This window comes from Sphaerodactylus townsendi, linkage group LG06, assembly GCF_021028975.2.
Source record: "Sphaerodactylus townsendi isolate TG3544 linkage group LG06, MPM_Stown_v2.3, whole genome shotgun sequence".
Lineage (NCBI taxonomy): Eukaryota > Metazoa > Chordata > Lepidosauria > Squamata > Sphaerodactylidae > Sphaerodactylus > Sphaerodactylus townsendi.
In genome coordinates, this window is record NC_059430.1 from 102,317,951 (window position 1) to 102,339,870 (window position 21,920).

The 21,920-nt window shown below is 46.6% G+C and overlaps 1 protein-coding gene across 1 annotated transcript in view; it reads left to right on the forward strand.

The window, feature by feature from the left end:
- Positions 1-21,571, forward strand: part of MACF1 (microtubule actin crosslinking factor 1) — a 364,404-nt gene extending 342,833 nt beyond the window's left edge. The window contains 8 exon segments of the mRNA XM_048501619.1: positions 347-510; positions 1,402-1,564; positions 2,664-2,818; positions 3,727-3,801; positions 10,829-10,946; positions 14,973-15,184; positions 19,188-19,311; positions 19,899-21,571. Of these exon segments, the coding sequence (XP_048357576.1) occupies positions 347-510; positions 1,402-1,564; positions 2,664-2,818; positions 3,727-3,801; positions 10,829-10,946; positions 14,973-15,184; positions 19,188-19,311; positions 19,899-20,155 (1,268 nt within the window). The 3' untranslated portion in view covers positions 20,156-21,571.
- Positions 21,572-21,920: the final 349 nt, after the last annotated feature.

Genomic DNA, 21,920 nt, shown 5'->3' on the forward strand with positions numbered 1-21,920 from the left:
GGGGTTGCCTTCGCTGACACACAGGCCTGATAAGCCCCCTCAAGGGGCTGGATCCGGTCCCCAGGCCACATGTTTGACACCCCTGTCCTAGAGCATCTCATCAGTTCACATCCTAATTACAAAGCAGTCATTCTCCCCCATCCCCAAAAGAAAGAGCCCGTTGCCATTTGCTGTATTTTTAACAGGCTTTCCAGTCCGCTGTGCAAATGGGGACATGACGGTGTTCAGTTTTAATGCTCACCCCTACAATTCAGCCTGCTGCCTTGACCAGAATCTTTTCATTCTGCATCTCCCTTCTCTTTGCTCGATTTGCTCAATTCCTTTCCCTGTTTCTCTGTGTTTCCAGGGAAGTCCTTGAGCCAGACCACCCCTCCTCCCATGCCCATCCTCTCCCAATCAGAAGCAAAGAACCCACGGATCAACCAGCTGTCAGCCAGGTGGCAGCAGGTGTGGCTGCTGGCCCTGGAGCGTCAGCGCAAGCTCAACGATGCCCTGGACCGGCTAGAAGAGGTAACATCCCCCCCATACACACATACCCATCCCTTTCTACTTTGCCAACACGCATAGAGTGGGCGTACGCAACAGGGCTCATTTCAGCAAGAAACAGAAACTGGCAGCAAACAACCACCCAAACGTGGAAGCAGAAGAAGCCTGGGGCAGGCAAAATGGCGACTGGGCTCAAGGGAAGCAACGGGACACCTCCTCGTGTGTAAATGAGGAAACTTGGGGAGATCCCACTGCGAAGCTCACAATCTCACAGAGAGCTGTACACGTACAAAGAAGAGGATGTTATGTCGTGAAAGGCAGGCTGTTTACTTGAGGAATGACAGCTCACCAGAATATATGCAAAGCGTCTTTCTTTAGGAATGTGCATTAATTTTTCTGCCAGTGCAAGTAACCAAACCTAATGGTACTTTGCCGTTGGCCTCCATTGATGGCCAGTCCAAATCAGTAAGCACAAGTGAAGTAAGCGGAAGAAAAACAATCAGCACTTTGCAGAGAAGGGTTTTAATTTCATCAGCAGAGCTCCTTGAATCTTGATCATCATGTTGGTTTGCTGCGCACAAGCTAGATTTGCCTCCAGGCTGTAGCAGGGGTGTGACTGCATGGAAATGGTTTTGTGGCCAGCCAGACTAAAGGGGTAGCCTCTCGTGAGTCTCATCTGTCTTTCAGAAAGAGCATTCCCCACCAGTCCTGCAAAGTAGGCTGGCTCATGACTTCTTGCCTTGTATGAGACAGAAGCTGGACGGGCAGGTCCACTTTTTCTGTTCCTCAGTCTCCTCTATCGTTCTGAGCAGGCCTAAACCACTGCTGCCTCCTTATCTCAGAGCAGGGCAACTTTTGTTCCCATGTTTCTCCTCCAGAGGAGACTTACAATGAATGATTCTTTCTCTTTTCCAGTTGAAAGAGTTTGCAAACTTTGACTTTGATGTCTGGCGGAAGAAGTACATGCGCTGGATGAATCACAAGAAGTCACGTGTCATGGACTTTTTCCGACGGATTGACAAAGACCAGGATGGGAAGATCACCCGGCAGGAGTTCATTGATGGGATTCTTGCATCTAGTAAGTTGTTCAATTTTTCTCTGAACTTGGGCAGCAAATTTGAAATCACTGATTTCCCACTTGTCAGCGCAAGCAAAGCATCCTTCACTGTATGCTGAGAGGATTGTGTACTGCTTGGTATTTATTGCAGACTAGACCCAGCTTTCACCGCTGACTATTGGGGCATTTTTGTTGCTTTAATTGGCAACTGAATATTATTATATCATTGTTACCACTGCACCTGTCAAGTTCTCTCAATTTTCAGCTTTTATTATTATTTTAAAAGAAGGATTCTTACCCTTTTCATTGCGGAGCTGTGTCTTTCCTCTTATGTCTCCAAAATGAAAGAAACTAAGGTTCTTTTCTATAGTGGAAGCTGGGAAATCAGAGAACCTGATTCAGATATTGTTATTAAATATTTAATGGCTGATTTTAAAAAAACCCTGAAAAATCCATGGGGCTGGGCAGGATGAACAACTGGTGCTGGGAGGCTGGGGGCAAAGAAAATGAGGAGAATCTGGCCTGTTGGCTGCTGGATGTTATCAGAAGTGGGGAAACCATACAGTTCTGTTCTCATGGTTATAATGCCTCTGCCTCTTACATCACTGAGGCCCCTCCCGCACATGCAGAATAATGCACTTTCAAGCCACTTTCAATGCACTTTGAAGCTGGATTTTACTGTGCGGAATAGCAAGATACACCTTCAAACAATTGTGAAGGTGGGTTGAAAGTGCATTATTCTGCATATGCGGAAAGGGCCTGAGACTGATGAGGGAAGCCCCTTGGGGTCTCCATTAGGAAGAAAAGCAGGAGATAAATCAGTAAAAAATAAAACTAATTTTTGCTGAAGGATTCAGTGGGGGATAGGGATGGTGGTGGTTGCTTGCCATGATAGCCAGAAACCCGGCCTCCTCCTTCAGAGACCATGCATGTCTCCAGCTAGTTAGGGCTAATTGCAGATGGGTATATCCCCCTGTGCCCTGCTTGATGGAGATTCTTGAGGCATCTTTCTGGTCGCAATTGGGAGAGGAGATTTACTGTGATATTTGAGGACCAGTCCTACAACACGGGGAGTCAAGGAGGTTCAGCATTAACACACGTTTTGTTCTCTCTCTTTCAGAATTCCCCACAACTAAGTTAGAGATGACTGCCGTCGCTGACATCTTTGACCGTGACGGCGATGGCTACATCGACTACTATGAGTTTGTAGCTGCTCTGCACCCCAACAAAGATGCTTACCGGCCAACGACGGATGCAGACAAAATTGAGGATGAGGTAAGAAGTTGATCCAGATGTGGGAACCCAGGGGAATCCGGCAGGGGAGAGAATATGTAGCTGCTCTGGGTTCTGTAGCAACAAACAGCATGTAGTTTCAGCTAACAGTAGTAGCTGTGGGTCATAAATTTATCTGGGATGTTCCCACTCATGAAAAGCCAAGGGCTATGGGATTTCATCAGTGGTTGATCTTTCCCGTTTCACATTTGGGTCAGTGAGTGATTTGAGTGCAAAACCACACAGGCAAAAAGTAGATCTGGACTGTAAAGGGAAAACAAGTTCGTCTCCCCTGGGCTGGAGGACATCTTGTGGGTGGTTCCCACTGTCCTATTGGAGAGGCAGGAAGTAAACATTTTTCCTCTTCCTGTTGGGCAGGGACCGCCCCAATTTTCCTCACTTTAGTTATAAGGATTGCAACTCATTATAAATATGCTGTGCGGAATCCACTCTAGAGGGTTGGCAGGGAGTTTTATCCAGCACAGCACTAAGTAACCATTGTGGCACAGAAACATGGGGTGGGGTGAAATTAAATGGGGGTTTGGGGGCAGGACTTGGAGGTGCTTTTTCAGTTGAAATGCTGCCTATTGACCCATTGACTGTAAGTCAGAATGTACCCTGCACTCAGTCTTCTTCACAGGGTCCTCTAACCTGTGTCTGCAGCTTACTCCCCTTCCATGTTCACCTCATGTGCATTTATTGTGGGTGACAGTAAATGTTATGATTGTTGCTCATCGGGTGACACCATTCTGGGAAGAAGGCCAGAAAATTCTGCAGTGCTGTATCTCTGTATCTTTTGGCAGAATTCTTCCTGTCTCTTAGGGTTAAAGCCCGAGGTTCCAATGCAGCATAACAAGGCTAACCTTCATTTCCACTTCTTTTTTTCCTTCCCCCTCTTCTGATCCAAACAGGTCACAAGGCAGGTGGCTCAGTGCAAATGTGCTAAGAGGTTCCAAGTGGAGCAGATTGGAGAGAACAAGTACAGGGTAAGACAAGGGAGTTCAATTAATTCTACAACAGAGTTGGGCAGGTGACAGCCTTCAGGGGCCTCCTCCAGCCTACGGATGCTTTTCACCTGGCCATTGTGATATTGAACTTAATGCTTGGAAGTATTGGCTGACCAGGCTGCAGTACCTGGCTACTAGATTCTTGCTTCTCAAGAGGTGCTAAAAGGCTCAAGGGCCCTCCCAAGAACAGCAGATTCGGGAAAAGGCCTGCAGCCTGGTCTCCATCTTGTTCTGAAGTCTCCAAGTTAGATATTAGGGCTGACAGGGGGAAGACACCCAAGTCCTCAGAATATGTGGCCTCTGGGCTGAAAAAGATTTCCATCTCCCACCCTTCTGAGTGATAGGTGGCTTCAGGCAGCTCAGACATTCACAATGTGGCTACATTTCATCTCCCACACAGCAAAGTGCACAGACCTCCATGGAGGTGTGTACAAAGCCCTGATTTGAGTTGTTTCTTAAGAGAGGAGGAGGTAGAACAGTATCCTGAGCCCCAGAAGCTACAACCTGGTGGGTGCATGGTGAACAGGATGGATTATGTTTGTTCCCAAGAACCAAAAGATCCCTCCTACCAAGTCAGACAAACTGTCTGTGTATTCCATCATCCTGTTTCTAAGAGCGACCTTCCAGCTCTTTCTGGGAAATTCATGAACAGGGAATACATTATTTTGTTCAGGCAGTTTCTGTGCTGCCTTTCTGTCCTCCAGAGATATCAAAGAGATCTTAAAGCATAAAACAAGATAGAAATCCTAGAAAACATATCTACTTAAAATCAAATTAAATCATCATAGGATATCAGTAAGCACCTTTCAGAGGCATTCTGGAGTAAAAAGGAGAAGATTGGAATCCAGTAGCATCTTAGAGACCAACAAAATTTCCATGGTATAAATGTTCAAGAATCAGGGCTTCTTTCATCAGGTACAAGTAGGAATGGAGATATCTGAATCCTTGCGTCCCAGATGGAAGCTGGGAGGGGTGTTGCAGAGAAGGAAGACGGGATGCAATGGTACCATGCAAAATGCAATCAGCTTAACTAGAACTAAGGTGAACATGAGCATCTGTGGTGAGATCTCCATTCCTACTTGTATCTGAGCAAAGGAGCTCGGGCTCTTGAAAATTTATACCCTGGAAATCTTGTTGATGCTACTAGAGTCTAATCTTGCTCTTCTTCTACAGACCAACACATTTACTCACCTGAAACTATAGATTAAAAAGTATTTCAGTTTTTTCAGAAAGACAATTCAGGCCTCGTTTCCTTAGTCAGGGAGTTCCCTTGGGCGCCATTTCCCCCCAATACACCTCTGAGTCCCACAGACTGGGTGCAGCTGGCTGACGAGGCCCTCCAAAGATTCCTGCCAGTCTTGCTTCAGACCACTCAGGTTCCTTCACAAAGACTGCAGTGTGGGCAAGATAAGTCTGGACTGATGGTCCAAGCCATTTAGGGTTTTAAAGGTCAAAAACACAACTTGAATTTGTCCTGGAAGCACACTTGCAACCAGAGCAGATTACAGGATTACAGTTTGATTTACAGATTACAGTTTGATTTGTTCATCATGGTGGATAGCAGGAGCTTGAACTTGTGAACAGTCTTCATTGGTAGCCCCACACTAAGTGTCTTAACAGTAGCCCAATCTCAGTGTCACTGACTTTGGTGTGACAACAACCAGGTTGGCTTTCTGTAGGCCATATTAAAAAACTGGAAAAAGACCCACCTAGACTACTTAATTTCTCAGCAGAATGGTTTCCAATTGGCAAAGGTATTGGACAAGGATGTATTTTATCTCCCTGTCTCTTCAATCTTTATGCGGAGAATATCATAAAGTAAACTGGGTTAGAGTTACATGAAGATGAGCTGAAAACTGGAACTGAGTATTGTAAACAATGTGAGATATTCTGACAATACCACATTACTAGCAGAAAATAGCAAAGACTTGAAGCTACCACTGCTGAAAGTTAATGGGGAAAGTGCCAACACGGGACTCAGTAGTGGAGCTACAAGGGAGCGGGGGGGGGGGGCATTGCACCAGGTACATGCCTGCCCCCCCAAATTACCCCAACCCCTCCCCCCGTGGTGCCCCCCGCCCTCCCTTATCTTAGTTCAGCCTGAAAGTTCAGACTGAAACACAGCTGGAAAGGGCCCTAGTGGGAACTATGCTACCCAGGAGACCTTGTGACCCCCAAGGTCTCCTGGGTAGTGTAGTTCCCACCAAGGCTTTTTTCAGCCTGAACTGAACAGGCCTGAACTTTTTCAGCCTGGGGTGGCCGTGCGGGGAGGGGGGTCTTGGGCGGGCAGAAAACATAGCATCTGCCCTGGACGCAGTTTGGCCCAGCTACGCCTCTGACAGGACTACAGCTGAACATCAAGAAGTCAAAAGTAATGACTACTGGTGAATTACTCAGCTTTGAAGTGGACAATGAGGAAATTGAAATTGTCCAAGACTTTCTGTTTGTTTGCTCCATCATCAACTAAAAGGGAGACTGCAACCAAGGAGTGAGAGGGAAAGTGATATTGGGAAGGGCAGCCATGAAGGAGCTAGAAAAGATTGTTAAATGTAAAAACGTGTCACTGTCAGCCAAGATCAAGTTAATTTATGCCATAGTAGTTCCTGTTGTGATGCATGGATGTAAAAGCTGGATGATGAAGAAAGCTGACAGGAAGAAAGTAGGTTCACTTGAAATGTGGCGTTGGGTGGGGGGAGTTTTAATGGATATTGTGGACAGCCAAAAAGACAAATAAGTGGGTTCTAGATTAAATCAGGCCTGCGCTGCCCCTAAAAGCTAAAATGACTAAACTGAGGCTATCGTGCTTTGGTCACATTATGAGAAGAAAAGAGTCACTGGAAAAGACAGTAACGCTAGGAAAAGTTGAAGGCACCAGGAAAAGAGAAAGCCTCAACATGAGATATATTAACTCGATCAAGAAACCATGACCAGCAGTTTGCAAGATCTGACCAAGATTGTTATAAAAGGATGTTTTGGAGGACATTGATTCATAGAGTCAGCATGAGTCCAAAGTGACTAGATGGCACACAGCCGACTTGTGCCACTTTTCCTCCCAGGAAAACCTGCAAAGCTCTTACAGCTTCATACACCTTAAAGCTCTTACAGCTTCATGCACCTCTGAAGATGCCAGCTACAGATGCAGGCATAATGTTAGGAACAAGATCTACCAGATCATCCACACAGCCCGGAAAACCCACCCCAACCACTCTTACAGTTTGTCACCAACATGTGGTATTTGAAGATATTCATTCCCTGGGCAATTTAGTTCCAGGATCCTGCCTCTCTGTCCCTAACTCCCTCCTTCACTATAAACTCTCCAAGATAGTGGCAAGAGCTTCCGTGCTGTGGCAGTGAATTCCCTAAGTCCATTGTGTGCTGTATGAAGCAGTACTTGTCTGTTGTCTGCTTTATGTTACAGCCCAATCGCCGGTTTCCAAAAATGCTCCAAGCATCTAGCTTTTGTGTTTCTTTCTGCTTTCTTTCAGACTGCTGTTCTGGAAACAAACCCAGATATGGCTTTAAAGCCACCTGGGTTCCCCCTGGGCCTTGGAGAAATCTGGGTTTAGCTTGGGGCCAGGAGTCCAAGCATATGCTTGGGGTAGCAACATTTTAGGGGAGCCAGTGAAATCGCTGTATGTGTGTGCATTCAGGGAGGTGGTCCCTCATGGTCCCCCAGGTGGCCAAATACAATGAGGCTGGCTCAGACTGTGGCACAAGAAGGATGTCTACTCCAGCTGGTGCACGTCTTCTAGAGTTTTTTTAAATTTTGGTCTGTTTAGAGATAGACTGGGAAGGTGCCTTAATAAATTAAGCAGTGTGAAATACACCGAAGGAGGTACTTGTAGGTGACGAGACACAGATTACGCATATTACACTGTTAACCCTATATGATGTTTTCTCTCCCCCTTTCCTTCCTTCCTTCCTTCCTTCCCTCCCTCTCTCTCTCTCCTCCTTTTCCCCCTTCTTGTTTGCATCCCTTCTCCTTCATAGTTCTTCCTCGGCAACCAGGTACAGTGTGCCTTGCTATGCTGCCTTCAAGTGCTTTGGTAGATTGCTTCCTTTAAAAGCATCGCATGTTGCATATTTACGAAAAAAAGATCTTTGTTCTGCTCTGGGTGGCTTCTGCTTATCTGAATGTTGTGAGAAGAGCTTGCATATATTAACTTAGCCCAGATCCTGGTATACAATGATGAGGGTGACAAAAGGCAACACGTAACTTCTGGGACAGGCACAAATGCTGGGACAGCGGCATGCACAACTGGCCCGGGCCTTTTCTTTTTTCCCAGATCTCAGGTCTTTCCCAACATTCTTTAACCTACCAAGTTGAAATGTTGCTGTACACACACTCTGCCCCTTGATCAGAAACCAAGCGGGCCCAAACCTGCTCCTATGCCTCGGAAGGCACAAAGCAGTGACAGTTTCATTCCAGCATGGTGTAGTGGTTAAGAGTGGCAGAAAACCGGGTTTGATTCCCACTTCTCCACATGAGCAGTAGACTTTTATCTGGAGAACTGGGTTTGATTCCCCACTCCTCCACATGAAGCCTGCTGGGTGACATTGGGCTAGTCACAGTTCATTCAGAACTCTCTCAGCCCCACTTACCTCACAAGGTGTCTGTTGTGGGGGGAGATGTTTGTAAACAGCTTTGAGACTCCTTACAGTTGAGGAAAGTGGGGTAGAAATCCAAATTCTTCCTCTTCTTCTATTTTAAGTGCACAAACATTGACAACCTTTTCCCATTGCACCCCATGATTCTGGAAGGTTAATTCATAAATACCTTCAGCTTCAGGAACTGCATGCCCAGAGGCTGCTGCTGGGCTGAATAAAACAACTGATTTGCAGGCCCAGTTTTGGCACCTGCACTTTTCCCACAAGATGAATAATAGCACTGGGGAGTGGGGGGGTGTTCATTAAGAAAGCAGCACAGGGCAAAGGGGTTAATATCATCCCTGTGCAGTTAATATTCTCCCCTCCCCCCAACCTGGATGGCCCAAGCTGTCCGGATCTTGGAAGCGAAGCAGGGTTGGCCCTATTTAGCCATGGATGGGAGACCACCAAAGAAGTCCAGAGGGCCAGATGATGGTAAACCACCTCTGTTTGTCTCTTGCATCAAAAACCCTACAGGGTTGCCATAAGTTTGCTGCAACTTGACGACACGTTCCACAACCAGGCCAGTGTTGAAGCCCTGATCCAAATTTTTTTTTCTCTCGTGACTGCTTTTAGAAATATATTTAAAGCGGCAGGAGTTCTGTTGATGGACCTTTGGTCAGTTCTCAAGCTGCCTCTTCCACAACCGTGTCTGAAACGGCACATGTGGTCCTTGTGGTTCTTCATGAGTTGGCTTTGCCTGCATAGAGTGGGATCCCAGTGCCAGCGAAGGCCTCATTCTTTGAAGTGTTGCAGAGGGAATGGTTTCAGGCCTCCTTGTACAAAAGAGTTTTGAAGCCTACTCTGTATACCAGCATCTGGATCATTTCAAATTCATTTCTCCATTGCTTTTGAGATACAAGCGCTGAATTCATGTGGATAACTTTCTTCCGTAATTATCACTAAATCTTCAGTCTGTCTGCATGTGTCTTACTTAATAACTCAAGGCTACAGGAAGGCAAATGGAAAATTGCTTCTAAACTCAACTTAATTTTGGTCCCAGTTTTACATGCAAAGTGTGGGAGTCCCAGCAACCTGTAGAAGAAATCCATTTAAATTTGTTTCATGAACTGCATCCTGCCTCAGTGTTGATCAGATATTGGGGAAGTGTGGCATGAATGTCCTTGATATGGTGAATTTATTTTGTCTGATCAGTTGAATGCGTAACATCCTGAAAGAAACTTGAATTTCATGTAGGAAACATCTTGGCTACATCAGATATTGAGCCGAAAATGTAGGAAGTCTCCACTGTATATAGTTAACTTTTCATAACTTTTGTCATATAGGAAAATCCAGTTCCCGACTGCAAAATGTGGTCCAAAACAGCCAGCTCTTGAGTAACAGGGCTGGGAAAGAGACCCTCTTAATAGATCCTCAGCTGGTCCAGGTAGATAGTTCTGGACTAAACAGGCCGTTGGGCTTGAGAGTTTTGTTTGGACTGGGCTGCGAAAGACCTACTGGCAGTTCTGTAGGAAGGGTTCATAACTCAGTGGTATGGTAGAACACCTGTTGTGTGTGTAAAAGACCATAGCTTGGCATTCTCAGCTGATAGGAGGATAGTGAAACCCTTCTGTCCATTGTGTAGTATAAAAAGGAATAAATGAATATCTCTGAAACAGGGTGATAAAATGTTTAGCACATAACACATATAGCAGCAGAAAGGACGAGCAGAGAACCTGGAGATGCTATCTGGGTCTTCTCATCAAGGAGATTTTAGACTTTTCAGGATTGTTCGCTGTTAAGAAGGATTTTGAGATTTGGCTCTTACACCTCTTGGGGACCTCATGGTGTGTCTTTGGGGTGCTTTTCTGATGGCCCGTTCCAAACTGTGAACGTTAAAATGACTTCAGATGGTTGTGGGAAGGGTTTTGCTGCCATTTGGGAGAAGGCTGCAATCCTAGAATTCCTTGGCTGATTTCCATTTCCGTAATCAGCTGGCTCTTCTTCAAAATGGACTGTGTCAGGAGGGTCAGGAGGTTGGCCTCCCCCAAAGGATCGCATTCGCATCCTTTTGAGAGGACATGTCTGGGAGGCCATCCTTTTCACTGGCCAAGCAGTGGTAGGATGGGCCCAAAGTGCAGAGAAGCACCTTTAAGAGGAGAATTTGCAGTAAATGCAAAGCAAAGTTGACATATTTAATGTTATAATTTGAAACAGTGCATTAAAATGCACTGTTTTCATTTTTAAAAATTACAGAACACTCAGTGGGATTGCAAATTTCCCAAGAGATGGAAATATTTTGCCTTTCCTGCTGCAGTCCCTTTTACAAAAGAGCCTTGCACCCACCCCGCCCACCCCTCCCCCGGATCTTTGGATATCTTTATGAACCAGTTTTCCAAGCTTTCTGCTACTTCCACAGTTTGGCGATTCACAGCAGCTGCGGCTGGTCCGTATTCTGCGCAGCACAGTCATGGTTCGTGTTGGTGGAGGATGGATGGCCCTGGATGAATTTTTAGTGAAGAACGATCCTTGCAGAGGTAAGGACATTGTGTGCTTCTTAACTGGTATTTTTTAAAGGGTGGACCTGAGAGCTGCCAACACTGAGTTCATGGAGATTTTGGGGGTGGAACTTCATGGAGATTTGGGGGGTGGAACTTTGGGAGGGCAGGGTTTGGGGAGGGGTCAACCTCAGTGAAATATAATGCTATACAGTCCAATCTCCAAAGCAGCCATTCTCTCTGGGGCAGGGGTCTGCATATCAGCAGAGTTTAAAGCGGAGCTACTCTGGTAAGATGAGAATGTCTGTAGTCTTCTTGCACTCACTGCAGCCTCCTAGCACTTTGGAAAAGAATACTCTCCACGCAAGATGTTCTTTCCATAGGAAGGTTTTTCTTTAGCAGTTGCAAGGTTACACAAGTCTATACTATACAAGACTATAAGACTATACAGAACTCTTCAGCAAGAACACAGTGAACATACACTGAACTAAGCTCTCAACTCACTCACAGTGAACTTAGCATATACAATGCATTGCTTATACATCCAACAAGGATACTTTCCCCCTGCCCCAGCAACAGCCTCTCATTGATCTAGAGTCACAGTTGAACTCACCAATCATGTTATAGGTCAACTGTAACCACTTGCCCCTAGACTGACTGTCTTCGGTCTTACTGTGTTGGGAAAACTTCTGCTGACTAGAAAATGACCCTTCTGTGAACCTTTCTTTTTTATATCATGACTTCAACCTGCGGCTCTGCAGATGTACATGAACTACAATTCCCATCAGCTCCTGCCAGCATGGCCAATTGGCAGGGGCTGATGGGATTTGTAGTCTATGAACATCTGGAGAGCCACAGGTTGCAGACCCCTGCTCTAGGGGACTGATTTCCATCATTCAGAGATCAGCTGTAATTCTGGAGATTCTGGTAGATGTTGGCCACCATACTCTCAGTGTGAGATTCTACATGAACTGGAAAAGATTTGTCAAACCAGCCGGTCATCAAAGCTGATTTAGAAGCAGGCAAGGATCTTTTTCGCAGGGCACAACCCATCAGGAATTTGCACTGTACTCATGGTATGGATGTTGCCCAGGAGCACTTCCTGGTGGTTTGTGCCGCTGTGTGAATTAATGAAAGGAGGAGGCGAACAGTTCAAGCACCGCCATATTTTATCAGCTTGAAAATGCACTCTCCCCTGAGTCTTCAGGAGCTGACAGAATTTCCATGAATGTAGAGGATGTGGTAGGTAATCAGGGGTTTGTTGCACTGACGGCGAGAAATGGGGTGCCTCTGAAACCCCACCATTTTTGCATCTGTATTCTTTTCAGGCCCCACTTTAGCATTCCAAAGTGACCTCCCTGCATGCCAGTGTGCAAATCTTTCTCCTGTCTTTCTCCTCCTTTCCCTCTTCTCTGACCCACCATTTTGTTTTCCTGCTCTGTCTTTCCTTTGTATCTGGTGTATTTTCTTTCTTCTAGTTCACCACCCTGGGAGTAAAATAAAACGCTCTGATTCCAGCTCCTCGATTGCCAGTCAGTCTCCAATAGGTTGGCGGTTTTCTCTTGGTTTTCGTCTCCCTCGCCTCCTGTTGGGAATGGCTTTGCTTCTCTAACCTGGCTTGGCCTTTCCCTGGCCCCCTTCCCTCGCTCAGGAGTGGTGCAGCAGCAAAGGACAGAGAGAAAGCACTGGTGGTTGGTAATCTTGGGGAAGGGCAGCGCTCAGCTTGCTGGGGACATGTTTTTTTTGCCTCCAGAGCTGCTTGCTCTTCCCTTAACACTTATGCAACCCCTTCCAGTTGCACCGTCTCCTTCATGCTGTTTTATTCTTTCAGTGGCTGGCCCTCGGGGCTTTATGGGGGATCAGGGATGAGAATCTGGGCATCTGATGCCCAAACAAGAAAACATTCCCTCGAGTTTCCTTAACTCCCTTTCCTGGCATTTTCGATAGTAGAGCCCCTGCCACAGTGCATGGGTCTATTGACCTCCAGGAAAGCTCTCGTTACCGTCCCTCTTTGCTCTTGGCAGTCTTGGTGCTGCTTTGGAGCACTCCTACCAGCCTGGGCTTTCCTCTGCCTGCAGGTTATGCCTTCACGATGCTGTACTGAGCTGCTTTTTTTGGGAGGGTGAATGTGGTATAAAACCTCACACCTCAATTTTGGCCTTGCAAGGCTTTGTGCGTGGTGTGGCTTACCTAATAAAACATGTTCCTTGTTGTGTTTTTATCTGTCTGTTGGTTTTTCAAGACTGCAGGATGCACTGAGCGTTTTAACCAGCAAGCAGAGATGCTGTTTCTTGGTTGCAAATGTTGAAATTTCCACCCTACTCTTGTTTGTTATCTTCTCATATCGTGGGGATTTGGGTGGCCAAATGCACAAGGCTGGGTTGAGAGCTCTAGGTGATGTTCTTCACAAAGACTTCTTACAACTTTAGCCAAGCAAAACCTTTCACATTCTGGGGCATAAGCACTCTTGCCAACCAGGACTGTATTAATTCATGGCTGGGCCCCTGGGCTTTCAGGTATTTCGGGTCCCCTCTGGTACTTCAGTCTTTCACCCCACTACAACTGACAGCCTGACCCTGGTTTGGTAGGTACTACCCTGTTTCCCCAAAAATAAGACCTATCCCGAAAATAAGCCCTAGCATGATTTTTCGGGATTTTAGGAGGATGCTTGAAATATAAGCCCTACTCCAAAAATAAGACCTAATTACAGATTCCTGGCGCAGCTGATCTGGTCACATGGGGGGGCGCAAAATCATGGACATAAATAAGACATCCTCTGAAAATAAGCCCTAAAGCATCTTTTGGAGCAAAAATTAATATAAGACCCTGTCTTATTTTTGGGGAAACACGGTACCGTAGATCACAGTACATAGCCCTATATCCATTTTGAGTGTCTCCTGAAGAATTTTACTCACAATTGGACTGTCACATGATCAAGGTCATGACTAGACTGTATTGCTCATGGAGTTGTAATAAGGGAGGAGGTGCCATGACACCATAACCCTGATGCCTGAGCGCTGTCAGCCCACTGTCTCCCTCTCTCCCTTTCCCCATTGTCTCAAAACAAACCTCAGCTGACTACAAGTGACCCTTGCAACTTGCTCTCAAGCGCCTCACAGACTCACTCAGTCAACACCTCAGAAAGACCAGAGTCCTAGGGCACTTCTAACAGTGTCTCAGCAAGAAATATTGATGGACCCCTAGGCTTCGGCCTAGTCAGCCTTATGGATAATACGGCCCTGTTGCCAACTTGTCTTTTGCACTTCGGGGACAGCAGTTCCCAATGCTGAAGCAAGAGTATGGAATACAGAACTCTTTCCTGTCCCACACCCCCACAGTTCCTCTGATAAATGTCAGCAAGTAGACTGTATCAAACACAACTTGTTGTCCCATGAGTAGTATGTGCTGTGGGGCTGGAGAAAGAATATGAGTGGTTGTGTTGACTCAGAGCCAAATGACAAGTGAAAGCGGCCGAAGGCACATCCTGTGGATGCTGCCGCCATTTAGAAGCATTTGTAGTTCTTTAAAAATTGCCACCAGTCTAGGTCAGGAATGTGACGGCTCCAGGAGTTCTCTACCCTTCATCTTTTTAGGTGCAGAAATTGTCTCCCATGGGTGTTTCTGCACTTGAGAAGGTTGGGGGCAGGGGGGAAGAGCTGCCACATGCCTGATCTGGATTCGGACTTAATGGCAGTTTTTAAAGAACGACAGATGCTTCTAAAATGGCGTCCGTGGTCACAAGGTGGACCCAGAGTTACCAACACAAGTAGGCTGGCCTTAGATGGGGGGGCGGGGCTGCATGAATTGCAATGAGTCCAGTTTGTGCTCTGCTTGCTAACGTCTACACCCAAGATAGCTTTCCCCCCTCTTTCCAACCAGCTTAGTACTTTCTAGGTAGTGGCGTGTCAAACTGAGAGAGCCAGAATAGTCTTCCTGTGTTGGGGGGGGGGGGGTGACATCAGTTGGAACTAGGAAGAAAGGATGGCTCTCTCCCCTCCCCAGCAGGGGGTCAGAAGCATCTAAATTCAGCACACATTTACTGTGTTTTTCCTTCCTTCCTCGTAGCACGTGGAAGAACTAACCTCGAACTTCGAGAGAAATTCATTCTCCCAGAGGGAGCTTCTCAGGGAATGGCGCCATTCCGCTCCAGAGGTCGCAGGTCCAAGCCTTCCTCTCGGGCAGCTTCCCCGACACGATCCAGTTCTAGTGCCAGCCAGAGTAATCACAGCTGCGCTTCTATGCCCTCCTCCCCGGCCACACCTGCCAGCGGGACAAAGGTAAGAGCCTTCTTCAGTCTTAACAGAGAGGCTCCTTCACTCGGTTATCTTTTTTAACTTTCTTTCTCGAGATCAAATGGGCAGACTCGGTCTTCCCTCTTTTGGCAGCAGCACACTTTTGGCAGTTCAGGGAATGCCCCAGGGCTCTGCCAGGCAGTAGAAACCTGCCAGACTTCTCCGGAAGGCAGTTGCTAGTTGCCCGTTGCCCTTGAGCTGAGTTCAGAGGCTGGTGAGCAGAACAACCTTACTCTGCAGGTCCCATGCGGCAAGGTGAATAGTCTGGTACAGGCACACTCCCCCACACACACCAGGGTACAACAGAGATTTTGGGAAGGTGTGATAGCATCCAATCCCCAGAATCAACACCTGTGTGAATATTTGGGGAAAGGTATGATTTGGGCATCAGCATCTGGCACCTGCTGATCGGTGGATGCCAGCAAAGGCTTAAACTCAGCACCTTTGAGGGACTTTTCAGAGTCGCTTCTTTCCACCTTCACTCTGAAACCCTCTGCCACACGCAGGTAGGTCGAAAAAAACAGCGAGTTTCTCTCCCTTCCTCTCCCCTCCAAATTGTTATCTGTTTGTGTGTGTGTCTACTTTTTTATTTGGGGGACATTTCTGATTGGTTTCCTGTCTTTCTGGGATGGCAGGAATTCCCACCCCACACCCCCAAAGTCTGGTCACTGCCAAGACGGCCACATTGACCCCGAGGACTTTGTGTGCCTCCTCCTGTGTGTCTCCTCCATCTCACTGGGCCAACGTATGTGTGTTTTCACGACCCCTCTCTTGCTTTTTTTAATTTTAGAATTTACTTTTATTTTTGTTTTGTTTCTTTCCTTCCATCCTGGACACTTTCTTCTCCTGCCATTCTCTCCCCTCCCCCATTCCCTCAACCTCTCTTTGGATTCTCCATTTCACAGACTCTGCATCACTTCACTCGCTGTTATGACAAACCCTGGTTGGTAAACAGCAAGGCAGGCACCCCTTTGAGGGCCTCCGATGGTGCCGACCTGCACTTGTCCGCTTCTGAGGTAGAGTATGGCTTCCCTGGGGCAGTGGAGCAGGGCGGCCGGCGGACTTCTCCTCTTGTAATGCTTTCCTCGTTCATTATAACAGCGCTTGGTTAACCCTCCTCTAATGCTCAGGCTGTTGCCTTTTTGGTAGGTGCCTAGGTCAGCTTTTTTTTCCCCCTTTCAAAGAAGGCCTTGACCTGGACGGGCCAGACTAGCCTGATTGCATCAGATCTCAGAAGCTAAGCAGGCTCTGCCTTGGTCAGTACTTGGATAAGCGACCCCCAAAGAAGTCCAGGGTTGCCATGTAGAATTAGGCAATAACAAACTATCTTTGCTCATCTCTTGCCTTGAAAACCCTGCAGGGTCACCATAAGTCCCCTGCAACTCAGTGGCATTTTCCAGCATCATACGCAGAAAATATAGAGCATGATTTGCAAACTGTTGAATTGGTGAATATTTTTCAGATAATACCCCCTCTCCCCCCCCCCCCAAAAGAGACTCAGGCCTGTTTTTACACTATGAAATGACTGGAACAAAAGATTAAAGAGCTTCCTACTGAAGTTACTCTTCATTTAGAAGTGATTTATTAATGCGGACATAACACCTGCAAAATCAGCAACAGCCAGATGCCATGCCTACTTGAACTGTGGTCATTTAAGCAGCTTTGCAGGCCGTGGGAGAAACTGGGTGTTTCGGTAGATGAAGCCCTCCTGGCTCGCTTCCACATAATATCATAGTGCTTTTGTGCACCTTCCAGCTTTTCTGCAGTTTTCCCTAAACCCACTTGACTTTAATTTTATTTAAAAGCTTGCAGCAAAGCGGGGGTAGCTTTCATGTAGGTGGGAAAGTCTGGATCTTTCCCAGTCCTGTCAGCCTCAGTACAAAGGCAGGAAGGGATCCTTAGCACAGCTGGTTGACCCCCCTTTCCAGTTGTCTCCCCTCTGATTCACTCTGGAATTGGCATTTAGCAGCTGTCTCTGCATGGGGGGCAGGGGTGGTTGGGATCAAAATCTACCTTTCCTCTATTACTGACCAGCAAAGAGCTCCAAAGCCATGCATCTAGGGCAGGGGTCTGCAACCTGCTGCTCTCCAGATGTTCATGTACTACAATTCCCATCAGCCCCTGCCACCATGGCCAATTGTAGTCCATGAACATCTGGAAAACCACAGCTTGCAGACCCCTGATCTAGTGGGTGAATCCCCCTCTATAAGTATCATTTTAGGACCAGTAAAAGGTGAGGAATTATCCTTCACTTATCTATTTGGATTAAATTGAAATCAGTGCTAAATGGGAGGGGGTCCTTGTTAACGTTCAAATCAGTCAATGCAAAATATAATGCATTTTTCAAAAGAAAGACCATCTGTATTTTTTTTTCATTTTTCATATCTTATTAAAGTAACGCATTGGAGTTCAATTAGTGTCAGAAATAAACCACCACCAATTATCAATATACCCTCACTAGTTTTCTCCTGCTGACTGAGCAGCAAACATGGGCCTGACCACCGAGTCATATGCTGGCCCTCGGCCCCATATGTGGGCTTTGTTTTCTTACTGACCTTACAAGATGCTGTGTGGGTTTGCAGAGCTCCTTCTGCAGGTTCCTCAAACCTGAAAAATAAGCCTCTAGTTGACCCATCTGCCACTCACACCAGTTTTGGTGTTTCTGCCCCTTTCTTCAGTCTGCTAGAAAAGCAGAAAACAGGCAGCAGGAGGCCGTGTGGTTCCCTACCTTGTATGCTTTCTGTTTTAAGAAACTCTCAGGCTGCAGCCTTGTTACCCACCCACAGGGTAAGTTGCTTATGGCCCATGACAAGGGCATGCAGGCAGGGACAGAGCAAGGGGGAAGTGCGCCCGGTGCATGCGTGCACACACCCTGTGCCCCTCCAAGCCCCCCGTCCGTCCCTGGTATGCCCTGGAACACCCCACCATGCCCCTGGAACACCTCTGCAGGGGCACGCACCTGGTGCATCGCTCACACCCTTGGCGCTACGGCACTGCACATAAGCCTTTGCAGTTAGGGTGAGACCCTCTTCCTGTTTGCTCCACAGGTGGAACTGTGCTAACCTTGCCTTTAATTTAGCACCGCCTTCCCCCTCCCAGTGGGGTGACATCCCAGAACTGGTCCTGCTGTGGTAGAATCTGTCAAAAGCCTTACCCTCTCCCCAGAGAACTCTTCTACCCTGTGTCCTGCTTCTTCACGGAGCTTCACTTTCACACAGCTTTTAAAAAACAACCTGAGAGGTTTTTAAGGAAACGGTGTGGCCCAGAAGACCGTTCCTTGACTCTGAATTGTGGCGCATTCTTTGCCACTCCGGAGTGCCCCCGCTCTTCCTTTTAGATGGCGTTCTGATGTACCATCTGGCTTCGGGCGGTTAAAAGGACTGAGAGGAGAATGGCGCTTCCTCAGGTTTCTCTCTTGCTCCACTTCCCGTTCAGCTGAAACACCTGAACAGCCAGGATGAAAGTGGGGCAGGACAACAGGACCCAATTTTTATTAGAGTTCAAAAGTACTAGTGAAACAGAAGCTCCCCTTAAAAATTTTTAGTACCCCCATTATGATTCAGTCCTTTGGGGACCTAGTTTTTTAAAATCACTGCTTGGGCCAAGCCCCTGGTTTTACTTGTTTGCTATGGTGGCTTGGATCCACCTGTAATGTGCATAGATTAAAAGGATTGCTGTCCACAGAACCAACCTCCTCTCCTCCCTCCTCCTGCTTTAGCCCAAAAAGCGAGTCCCCAGGAATCACATGACAAACAAGTCTGAGGCTGACAGCGGGAGAGGGCAAATCTGTAGAAATCTTCCATCCTTCCATTCATGGAAATCCTCCACTGGATCCGAGCCTACATTTCTTGCTGAATTATGTGATGATGTTTGAACTGCTGCCTTGTTGCTTAGAGCGCAGATTTTCCCTTGGGCTTGACCTGTTTTCAGACATTATCCTGGCTCAGGCTTCTCCACTGAAAAACTCTCCATATTTCTTTGTTTCAAGGTTACTCCATCTTCAAGTAGTAAACTGAAGCGACCCACTTTCCACTCGAGCAGAACTTCCCTCGCTGGTGATACCAGCAACAGCTCCTCCCCAGCTTCTTCTGGGGCCAAAACTAACCGGGCAGGTAAGCACCGTGGGAGGCCTGAAACCATCCCCATCCATGAACTGAAGACACCTCGGGCCAGTCTCCTACCTAACATGCTTGTAAAAAGGATGAATGAGCTGCTGTGTGGGGAGTGCTTTAAACTCTCAAAAGGTCACATCGTGTCATTGTGAATCGACTGGCCCTTCAGAGGAAGGGCCCTGGTTTTCCTATTTTGTTTTGATTTAATGTAATTTGTTGGGCTGAGTGGTTTGGAACTTCCCTGAGAGAGCAGTGACGGTGTCCCAGACACAGCCTAGGCATGCAATGCAAACGATCTAATACAAGCAAAGACACAGCTGCCAATAGCATCGGCTGCTCCTGCACTTCGAATATCATGAAGGAGTTATGCCATTGGGCTGGTTCCATTCTGCTGTGGAAAGGGCCAGCTGGCCTGCTCCACATTTGTCACGTATACTGAAACGTCCTGGTTCCAGCAACCAGTAGGATACCAGCAGCCATGGCCTCTGGCTGAAGGGGTTGGGGTGGGCAGGGGGAAGCAGAGGTACCAGTTGTTAGTCCCTCCCAGTCTTCCAGTGCAGTGACATCATATCTGGTTTAACTTTCAGATCCTAAAAAAACCACCAGTCGCCCTACTAGCCGTGCTGGAAGCCGTGCAGGGAGTCGAGCCAGCAGCCGTCGAGGCAGCGATGCCTCTGACTTTGACCTTCTGGAAACACAGTCGGCCTGCTCAGACACATCAGAGAGCAGCGCAACAGGCGGGCAGAGCGGTTCCCGGCGGGGACTGGCCAAGCCCTCCAAAATCCCAACCATGTCCAAGAAATCTGCCACTGCCACCCCCAAAACTCCAGGCCCCAAGAGATAATAGTGCATTCTCACATGTCCGCATCTGCACACAGAGAAGAGAAACCTGTGTCCACTTTTTAATCCTGCTTCATACATTGGATGTATATTTATTCTACACGGGAGAAAATTATATTGTTAAAAAGTGTAAAAGAATAATTGTGTTATGAAGCTGCCTTATTTTGTTCTGTTTATTTTTTTTCCTTTGTAAGTTACTATTTTTTCATGTGAATATTTATGTAGATAAAAAAAACTTGCCTTCTGGTGACCTTCTTTTGCGTTGGGGGGCCCAGGAAAACGAATTGAAACGTGGAAGAGAATACAAGCAAGCAAAAGGTCATGATGTGAAAATGTAAGAAAAAAAGAAGCAAAAAAAATTATAAATAGGATTTCTGTGCAGGGCAGGAGACGATCCTGCGTTATCTTTTAGGATTATTTCCTAAATGCATCTTTATAAAAACTTGACTTGCTGTCTCAGCAAGGTAAATTATATTTAAAAAAAGCAACACCTGAATATCCAGCAGTGTTCAAGGAACTCGCTTTTTTCTTTTTCCTTTTCCTAAATCATGGATACCTCAAAAAGAGAGAAATGTGAGGTGAGGGGATCTGGAACTTCTGTTTCCGATTTTTAATAGAAAATCATTGTGGTTTTACCTGAAGATCACGTGGAGTGCGTTTGAATAAAATAAGTAAAACAAAATTTTGCACATGCTTTGTTTCTTACGAGGAAAGAAGTTCACTACAAGTGCTGCATCTAGCAAAATAAAAGTACTGTCAGCAGCTGAACTTTTAAAGAGCAACTAACCTTATGTTTTGTGGGGGCTGCACTTAATGGCTGTCAAGAAACATCACCCTGGTGTGGTAAATCTGGGGTGGGATGGGGTTGCAAGATGATCTTTTAACAAGGGGACAAAAAGGGGGAGTTTTCGTGCCTCATTCTCCTGTCTCGCCACTGTAAAAGACTGACCACTTTTTAAGTTCATGAACTGCTATTTAACTGCATCGTTTCCTATTTATTGTCTCAACTGCGAAAATTCCACGTCGGACCAGACTGACATTTGCGGGTTCTCCACTCCAGAGAAGAAAAAGCTGACTTCCACGCGCAACCGTCGCTTGTTCTTGGAAATGTTTCAGAGTATCACCAGCAGCCCACTTGCTAGCAAGGCCCTGTCTTGCTTTTTGTATGCTCATTTTTCCTTTGTAGAGGAAATTAAATTATGCGACCATAAATGGGGGAAGGGAGTGGGGGGGTGGCTCTTTGGTCTTCCTGTATTATTAACTTTCGCTCTTGGCCCACTCTGACCACATTGCTGTGTGATTCTGTCAGTTGGTTAAATTGAGCCAGAACTCTGAAGCTCTACCAATGAATTGTTTAAAAAAGAGACACTTTTTGTATTAAAATTGCTTGCAGTTATAATAAAAAGACCCTGGCCTCTTATTGTCTGTTTTTGTATCACAGTATCTTTTTTGTTATCTTCCATAAGATTAAAAGAAGAGGTGGAGTTTGGATTTATACCCACATTTCTCCTGTAAGGAGCCTCAATGGGGCTTACAATCTCCTTTGCCCCTCCCCCAACAAACACCCTGTGAGTTGGGTGGTGTGAGAGAGCTCAGAAGAACTGTGACTAGCCCAAGGTCACCCAATTGGCATGTGATGACGTGCACAAACTAATATAGTTCCCCAGATAAGCCTCCACAGCTCAAGTGGCAGAGCTGGGAATCAAACCCGGTTCTCCACATTAGAGTACACCTGTTCTTAACCACTACACCACGCTGGCTTGAATTGT